Here is a 9,714-nt window from a genome sequence, read left to right as displayed (position 1 = left end):
GCACCGTTTTTGCATATGTTGACGCTGGAGATAATGAAAATGAGGTTGAAAAGTGGTGGAATTGCCCTTTAACAGACATGTGCATTAAAAACTACACTATTTTGATGATTGGTGGATTCAGTGAGTGTGTGTGATCAGAGCTGGGGTCAATTCAGTTTTCAACTTAGTCAGATGAGAATGCGCACAATGAATAAGAGGCCATTGTAATATTAGGAACCTTTTATTGAGAGGTTCTGGTCAAAGTATAAATCACACTACCAAGTCTTAATTTTAGGAAATAAAAGGTATTTACAAGAGTTTCTTACATACATCTGAACAAAAAAATACATAAAATGATAAATAAGTTCTATGGAAAATAAAACTTGTCTTACAAAAAATATATGCATTTCTGTATACATTTTCTCACATCAGTACTAGTACATCCATACTGTACAGATTCGGTACATATCATTTACAGCCCTGTATTGAATCATACATGTAAGCCTGGTCCAAAAACAACCCCKAGCTCTGAGCCCTTCGGTGTTGGCAGAACTGAAGTGCCTGGATAGGTATAAGGAACGTGGTAGAAGCTCCCCATAGCATACAGGCAGGCTAGTTCTCTATTTAAAATACACGCCTATCCCCTACTACCCACTTCTGTATAGTCTAGTGTAGACTAAGGGATTGGGGATTTGAATCCTGTCTAGATGGGGAACCATACTGCCAAAGTACAACAATCTGGTCCTGTCAGATCTGCAAACTTCAAAGTAGGAAAGGCTAGGAGAAGACAAAGGAACCAAGGGGCTGTTTTGGGACTGAGTCGTATAGTACCTAGAGTAGGTGCTTTAAGAGAATAGTGTAGCTAAGTAGTGCACAGGTCACAACGGTTTTCATATAAAGAACCTACTACGTACATTCACTAACAAACGTAAAGTGAGCTACTTAGCGTAAATTCTTACTTTAGCCCTCTTCGGATGCTATGAAATGCATCCTTCCTCAGATCTGATGCTGACATGACTATTGGTATGAGCTACGTGGTGGAACATTTGCGTTTACTTACCCAACTGTGTTAGATCAGTGATTACTTCAAGGAATGGAGGAAAGGAAAGGATTTTCAAAGTTTTCAAACAGGGTTAGGTCCCAGATCTGTATGTGCTTTAGCCAATTCAACTCCTCTGTATATGTACTATGGYATGACAATGATAGTATGGCTGAAGCAGCAACAGATCTGGGAGCAGACTAAGTAAGAGAGAAAACTACACATTCATAATAAAAAGGCTTTCTGCTGTGCGTGTGTGGTGTGTGGTTTCATGGGGTGTTTTAGGGAGTGCTGCGGCCGTGTGTCCTGGAAAGGAACTGCAGGTTTGGTCTGTGTTGTGTCCTTTACTTTTGGTCCTTTAGAGGGTGCTAGCGTCCGGCTCTCGGACTTGGAGAGAGCACCTCGACAGTCGCTGTGGTGGTGAGACTTGTCTGCCAGGGAGAGGGGCGGGGCTTGAAATGCCTCCATAGGCTTAAAGAGGTCAAAGGTTACAAGCGTCCGTGGGGGTTTGTGGTCCGAGGGGGGGCAGCTAGGGGCAGGGGGCGGTTTCTTCCTTTCCTCCTTATGGTTGACCCCTCTATCCCTCTTCCCCTCCTTCTTCACATGAGACGGTGTGTTTCTAGAAATGACAGCCTTTCCTTCCTCCTCTCTCCCTGGCTTGGTGTGTGAAGTGTGTATGGATGGGTTACCCTCTTTCCCCTCCCTGTACCCATTTCTCTCCTTCTTTCCATGTGAGGGTTTCTGTCCATGTGTGCTGCTCTCTCTGCCCTCCTCTCTCTCTAGCCGTGTGTGAGACTGTGTCTGTGTACTACTACCACCTCTGTCCCTGTCTCGTTCCTTTTTGATTTGAGGTTGTGTCTTTGAGGCTGTGTCTGCCTCCCTCATTCCCTTCTCCTCCCTCTGGGCGTGTTGGGATGGATGTGTGTGTTTCCTCTCCTCATCCTCCTTTTTCCTAATGGGTGGAGACGTCTGTGTTTGTGTGGTGCTTTCCATCACACTCTCATCTTTCCCCTTCACCTTCTCTCCATCTTTCCCTCTCTCCCTTTCTCTGTCCTTATCTTTAACCCTCTCTTTCTTATCTTTCTCCCGCTCCTTCTCTTTATCTTTCACCCTCTCTACTTTCTCCTTCTCTTTCATCCTCTCCACTTTCTCCTTATCTTTCACCCTCTCCTCTTTCTCCCTCTCTTTTCCATCTTTCTCCAAATCTTTCCCCTTCCCTTTCTTGACTGGTGGTGTTTGTGTGGCTGTGCTACCATCCTTTCCCCTCTCTCTTTCTTTCTGGACTTGTGGAGGTGTCCTGTGGTGTCTTTCTTCCTCCTCTCTCTTTATCCCAGCCTGCTGTGATGCATTTGAGAGTTCCATATCTTCTCCATCTCTCTCTCCCTCCATCTGCACTTGTGGTGCCATCTGTGTGGATGTGCTGACATCTCTTGCTCCTTTTCTCTCCATCTCTTCTATCTTGTGATGCTCATCAACCTCCTTTCTCTCCTTGACTTCCAGTAGTGTCTCTGTGAGTGGGTTTCCTTCCACTCTCTCCTCCTTGACCAAAGGTGATGTCAGTGTAGGTGTACAGCCTCCTCTCTCCCCTCCCTTCTCTTCCYCTGTGTCGTCTTCCTCCTTGCAAACTAGTGGCGGCTCCTGTACGGGTGTCCGTTCCCCTCCCTCTTCCTTTTCCTCAGTCTTCACCTGCGTCCGTGGCTGTGTAGGAGTGTCCTCCTCTTTCCCCCACTCCTCCTCACTCTCCTCTGTTTCTTCCTCCTCTTCTATGACTTGACTTTTTGCCCTTGTAGAAGTACAGCTCTCCTCCTCCCTCTCTTGGTCCAGGTGGTATTGTCTGAGGCGAATGTGCCAGGCCAGGCTGCAGACAGCAGACACAGTCTTGAACTGGTGCACCACTCCCCTGGGGATGAAGTAGATGTCATCGTGGTAGAGCTGGATACGGGCGTAGCGGATGCCCTCTCTTCTCAGCTGGTTCAGCTTGGCATCATCTATCCACTGCACACACTACGGAGGGGGAGAGTGGGAGGAGAGGAGAATGGGAGGGAGAGGAGAATAGGAGGGAGGAGAGTAGAATGGGAGGAGGGAGAGGAAAGGGCAGTAGAGGAGATTATTTTGTTAGTTAAAGCCACCATTCACACACAATCATTGGTTAATAATCTGTTCTAAGGATCCATGTAGAATCCATTGATCTCAGACGTACCTGTGAGAGGGGTGGTTCGTACAGGTCTAGCTGGAGCCTCTGGACCACCTCTGGGAAATCTCCAGCGTGGAAACACACCACGTCTTTGGTTACCCTGGCAGGAGCATCACTACAGAGAGAGAGACAATGGAGAGGGAGAGACTGTCATAAAGAGGAACTCCGGTGTGTACAGGTACGGAAGGGGGTTGTGTGTGTGTGTATACACACACTAGGTCAGGGCTAGAGACCAGATGTGTACCCACCCCTCTCCGCAGCGCACGGCCTTGAGCACCCCCACGGCGGCGGTGGTCTGTCTCTCGAAGCCCTGTCCGATGTGGTCGGCGTGGGCTCTGGTCCGGTCCTCAAATAGCATCTCCCTGGGCTCGCTGGCCCGCGGCAGGTACTGCAGGTTCTTGATCTCATTGGTCGACCTGGAACAGAGGGAAATGTAAATGCATTTTTAAAGTGAAAACTAAATGCCATAGGATGTGGCATGAGGATACCACAGACTGCTTCATTAAATTGAATGTCTTATGTCATGTTGGTGGCTTGCTGCAATGACTTGGTTCTTGTCCCTAGCAAACTTAGACCTACAGCAATCTTTTCACAATGGTGGACAAACAACCATGCCAAACAAAACCAAGCAATGTACCTCTTTCTCTTGAAGGGGGACTTTGGAATGTCAGCCACAGGGATCATCTGTTCCCCTGGTCTGACCCACATGATGGGTCCGTCGTCACTCTCTGTGGGGCTCCGCAGGCGCAGGCTGGAGAACGTGCCCCAGGGCAGGGTACGCTGGGACCACACACACACACACACATACATAAGCTCATTTACTGGTATATATTTATTTATGTTATTTCAGTTTATTTTATGTGCAAATAAACAAAAGTAGAATAGCACAGTGCTGATGAAATTACAAACACTCTCTCAGACATACACTCTAAACCAACCTCTAGGAAGGGAGATTCCTCCAGCATGTTGATGAACTCGGGGAAGTAGTCTCCCACCTCCTCGTCCACGGCCCCCACCAGGCTGACCTGCCGCATGGCCCCCGCACGGTACGTCCCCTGGGAGTAGGTACGCTTCACCTGGGGGCAGGCACAGGGGACAAACAGGTTAGAATATTTTTGCATTACCATGATTATGTAGCTGGTGACATTCTGCTTCATAAAAGTCCAATATCTTTAATAAACTTAACTGCTGACATGCAAAATATTTTGGGATTGTATCAACAGTGGCCTAATAAAAAAGTACCAAAAGATAGTTTGAGTGGATTTTCCCTTTAAGACAGAGGCTATAAATTAGAAGCATATTAACCCATCATTCATTAGCTAAATATAAGGCTAACACTGCATTKAATGTATTACCTGAAAGAGGTAGACTAGGACATCTTGAACAGGATTATCTATTTTGGATGCAATTTTAATGGAATTTATAGAGAAACACATAGTGCTCGCGTGAGCAGTGATTTAAAGCAGCGATATTCGAGTGATAGGCTGCAAAAAAACAAGGTGACTGCAGAAACACAAATGAAGATGTGTAAATTAGATGTGAATTCAGATATATTAGTCCTAACAGTAATGTAGCATAGGCTATGCTGCAGCAAATGTACCGGTCACAAGACAAAAAGTTACCAGCTGATGAGATACTAGCATTGTGAACTGCGCTCCATACTGAGATGCGCCGTCTGTACCCACCCTAAACGTTGATGATTGATCATGAAGATACCAGARCAGAGAAGACAATAGAGAATCCAGATGTATCATTTAATATAACAGTTCCATTTCACGTGGTGCTGTTCATTCCTAGAAATAATGTWTTATAATTTACTGGCTTCTCTAAGTTATTTATCCTAGGGAGTCCTAGGGAGTGGGTTTTGGCTGTAAATCTTAGTAAATCTCAGTAACCCGGTTCCCGCTATTCTGTATGTCTATCAAAAATCCATATTTAAAAAAATAAATAATAAAATGCAGGTTAGGTGGGTTTCCATCGCATTTTCGGCTCTGCTGATGGTTTTGTCAGGGAAAATGTTGCGCTGTGTGGCAGTGCGCCCACCCTGGTCTCGGCAGCGTGTCGCGGACGCATTGCGGGCTAGCTACCTACATGAGATTATTATGGACAAAAAAGCGAGATTGTTTTTGTTTGTCGGCGGTCAGGCGTCRATCATAACGTCACCAAAATAAGACMCTCAATATGTTGTAGAGGAGCATCGAGCTCATCACTGYGCACTTTCACCACCCTGTGGGGTTTCATTAGGACTTATTTCAGCTGTGGCCTGGTGCGCTGCATGTTTTCCCATGTTGTGGTSGGAGGACCACAGAACATGTCATCACATGACTCAGAGTTTACTTTGATATGATGGTTATTCTAATCAGTGTTTGCGCATGGAGGCATTTCCACCACCATTTCACGCATAATTAATTGAGCAGACACAGGAAGATCCYCCTTGTCTAGTGTATTTTGTTTTGTCGACATTTGGAGGGGTTGCCAAAAAATGTGCTGTTTCCATCAGGCCTGTGATTTATTTTTGTCCAAGTACTTTGCTCACATGGAGACCTGGTTAGTGATCCATTTTTTCCTGAATTCAATCTTAACAGCAGATGATCACAACAGTGAAACCCTTTAGAAAGTGCCAGTGATGTCATCCATACCACTCTTGCACAGTTAAGGATGTGATGGTTTTACCTTTATATCATTACAGTAAGGATAGAAATACACGTTAGTGCAAATCACTTACCCATGATGTTGCACAATGATTTAAGTCATCGTTTTAGTCAAAGTATGATRTATTTGGGCTTGAAGTGACAAATCAGAACTGCCTACTTTGTGCAAATCAGTGTGAATGMRGTGTCTTTTCCTATTAGGCTTGGGCGGTATACTGTATACCGGGGTATTTGGAAATAGCCAGGGGATGRTTTTACCAATGCCATTGAAACAATTGTTAGAATTTGTTTTAATAYATGTTTATATTTGTAGCTACTTTTAAAGTAAATACCTGCAGTCAACTTGTGCAATACATAGGGAGATAAAGATGCATTTTTCATTTCACCTGTAACATAAATGTTAATTATGAAGCTTGCCATAAATCCAAATCAGATGGTGTTTGTTGACAAGCACACAATGATGCGAGACCGGAGCCTTGTAAATCACTCACTTTTGTGGAGCATGTGCCAGGTGATCTAGTTACAGTATGRTATTCACAAATAAATGTTCGCAAGCTAGATAATTAAAAGCTATTAAGTTTACTGTCTGAAATATGCTAAATGCTCTGCAGTTGTGCATTTGGTTTGCTAATTTAGTAGCTAGTTAGCTATCTAGCTAAGTGGTTAGCTTCTTCCAAAATCAAGATTTGCTTGTTAACAGCAGATCAAACGCCTTGCTGTCTGAATCAATTTAAATTTGACTGGTTACGTACACATTTAGCAGATGTTATTGCGGGTGTAGCGAAATGCTTGTGTTCCTAGCTCCAACAGTGCAGTAGTATCTAACAGTTCACAACCATACACAGAAATCTAAAAGTAAAATAATGGAATTAAGAAATATATAAATATTATATTGAGCAATGTCGGAGTGGCTAATATTTGTTTTGTGCATGTAGCAAACTGTGAGTAGCATTTTTCCTGCAAATACTTTAGGTCAGAGACTATAAAAATGTTTGCAATGCGCTTGTTAGCATTTAGTTAGCATTCTATGAGATTACAGAGGTTCAGTGGGGTTTGAAAATAGCGCCCCTTGTGTTCAGTGCCGGTACTACTAAATATCCCGGTATGGCACAAGGCCGGTATGATGAATGGAAATAGGAAAGCACTGGTAAAAAAAAAAAAATTATTTTTTATTTTTATTGCCGCACAAACGTTTTGGGTATGAGGCCTTCAGTGTGCAAGGCAATGGCAATCAATGTCACAACAACAATACCACACAGGTGGGCATAATTTCAAATTCACAGTCAGTATTGGCMCAATCAAGAGATCCCAGCAGAGGGAGCTGTGGGGGAAACATGAGAATCAAATAAAGACAGACACAATACAAATAAATTATGTCATTACCTAAATGTTCAGCCTATTTATAACCTACCACAAAAAARCAAGAAAAATAACATTCCTCATTAAGGCCTGCTGGGGCAAGAGTGGCCAAGCAGTCTATCCAATGTCTCTCTTTGGACAAGTAATTTATCCCTATCTCAAATCAAATCAAATTTTATTGTCACATGCACCGAACACAACAGGTGTAATAGACCTTACCATGAAATACTTTCTTACAAGCCCTTAACCAATAATGCAGTTCAAGAAATAGAGTTAAGAAAATATTTACTAAATAAACAAAAGTAAAAATAAATAAATAAATAACAAGAAAATTACATAACAATAACGAGGCTATATAGTGGGGAGCGGTACCGAGTCAATGTGCGTGGGTACAGGTTAGTTGAGGTAATTTGTAAAGTGACTATGCATAGATAATAGACAGCGAGTAGCAGCAGTGTAAAATGCATGACCAATGCATGACCAAAGCTGGGGTCACTGTGTAATATGTGGCAATGTCTATTACTCACTTCCTTGATCAACCTTGAAATAGGACTGTAGGTGGAAGGGGATTCCTTTGACGTGGTTGCAATATGCATTCCGCTCACTTTGTCTTACTCTCTTAAGGCAATTGTCCAATAATTATTCTTTATACCCTCTTATTTTGTATTGTTCACATAAACCTTTGGCATGTACATCAAATGATAAATCAGAGTCACAAATGCACCTAATGCGAAGGAGTTGGCTATTTGGTAAACCATTTTTTAATGAAGATGTATGATAACTGCTGAAATGAAGAAAGGTATTTCTATCAGTTTCTTTTCTATACACCTCAGTRTGCAAGCCAGTGCCATCTTTCTTAACCAAAAYATGTTCTTTATCGGATACTAACATACATTCAATACACGGTATCCTGGAATTCATGAATGTAAAGAATTCCTCCAATTCAAGATCATCACCTGACCAAATGAAAAAGAAAATATATATATATATCTCATAAACACTTTGAAAAACTTAGAATAGGGATTATTATTGTAAACGAAGTCTAACCCAAATTTCCCCAGAAACACATTTGCATAATTGGCCACAACTGGCACTCCCATAGCAGTTCTTTCCTTAAGGTCTTAAATAATTCTTAGTCAATATGTCATTAGTCAAGCTCAACAGTAAGTCAGTGGCAGGATCCAGTTATGTTCTTTGATTCAAATAATGTTTCATTGCATAAATCCTCTTGATAAGGAATATTTCTATAAAGGCTAGAGACATCCATAGTACACAACAAGTCATTTGAGTCCACCGAACAAGTCTCTAATTTCTTTAAAAGTCTGTAGTGCCCTTGAGGTAAAAGGGAAACATATGTACCAAGTCCCTAATATTAGAGTCCACAAATTGAGGAAGTGGCTTGGTATGAAAGTATGACAATCTGGATACCACCCAAGCCTATTTCCTATTTATTTTTTATTTAACCTTTATTTAACCAGGTAGGCCAGTTGAGAACAAGTTCTCATTTACAACTGTGACCTGGCCAAGATAAAGCAAAGCAGTGCGACAATGAGAAACTTGTTCTCAATAGCCTACCTGGTTTAATAAAGGTGAAATTAATATCAATAAAAAATAAACAAAAATGTAACATCTCCTTCCAGATCTCACATTAAGCATCTCCATCCATCCAAAATAAATCAGAATCGGCTTATTATTTCGGCAATTCAAAAGCCTCCTTCACTCATGCTGCCAAACATTCACGTCGTAAGAACTGACTATGCTAACGGATCCTTAACTTCGGCGATGTCAATTTACAACATAGCTCCAACATGCTCTACTGCAGCAATTCTATGTAGTCTATCACCCTGTGCCACGTTTTGTCACCAAGCCCATTTTTACTACCCACCGCCTTGCGACCTGTAATGCTCTCGTTGGATGGCCTTGCTATACATTATTCGTCTCAACCCAGTGGCTCAGGTATCTATAAGTCTTTGCTACGGGTACAGGCCCGTTTCTCACTCACTGGTCCCGACTCAGAAACTCACGTAGGCAGCGTTGCTCCAGCGGTATATTTCACTGGTCAATCCACCAAAGCCAACTCCTACCTTGGCCGCTTTTGACTTCGTTCTCTCTGCCATGAGCTGGAACGAATTGCATATAATGGAGCTGGAGACATCTCCCTCTAACTTTAAGCATCAGCTGTCAGAGCAGCTTACGGAAATCACTGTACCTGTACACAGCCAATCTGTAAATAGCACACCCATCTACTTCATCCCATGTTGTTATTTATTCTTCTTGTCTCTTTTGCACCCCAGTTATCTCTACTTGCACATCATCTCAATTGCCCACATCCTATCATCCAGTGTTAATGCTAAATTGTAATTATTTCGCCTCTATGGCCTATTTATTGCTTACCTTCCCTACTCTTCTTACTTTGCAAACACTGTACATAGATCTTTCTACTTGTTTTAATCGACTGGTAGTTGTTGTGTGTAACCTCTGTTGTTTTTGTT

At 42.6% G+C, this 9,714-nt stretch overlaps 1 protein-coding gene across 2 annotated transcripts in view; it reads right to left on the bottom strand.

Annotated features, from left to right (window-relative positions):
* Positions 1 to 201: 201 nt before the first annotated feature.
* The window catches only part of LOC112072703 (lysine-specific demethylase RSBN1L), a 36,087-nt gene continuing 26,574 nt past the window's right edge, over positions 202 to 9,714 (bottom strand). For both annotated transcript variants that reach the window (XM_024140093.2, XM_070443127.1), the window contains 5 exons: positions 4,151 to 4,288; positions 3,850 to 3,992; positions 3,461 to 3,628; positions 3,219 to 3,327; positions 202 to 3,022 (listed from right to left, as the gene is read on the bottom strand). In XM_024140093.2, the coding sequence (XP_023995861.2) occupies positions 1,244 to 3,022; positions 3,219 to 3,327; positions 3,461 to 3,628; positions 3,850 to 3,992; positions 4,151 to 4,288 (2,337 nt within the window). In that variant the 3' untranslated portion in view covers positions 202 to 1,243. The remainder of the gene's footprint in view (positions 3,023 to 3,218; positions 3,328 to 3,460; positions 3,629 to 3,849; positions 3,993 to 4,150; positions 4,289 to 9,714) is intronic.

The sequence above is a fragment of the Salvelinus sp. IW2-2015 genome, linkage group LG4q.1:29, assembly GCF_002910315.2.
Source record: "Salvelinus sp. IW2-2015 linkage group LG4q.1:29, ASM291031v2, whole genome shotgun sequence".
Lineage (NCBI taxonomy): Eukaryota > Metazoa > Chordata > Actinopteri > Salmoniformes > Salmonidae > Salvelinus > Salvelinus sp. IW2-2015.
This window is presented reverse-complemented; position numbering and strand designations above follow the sequence as displayed.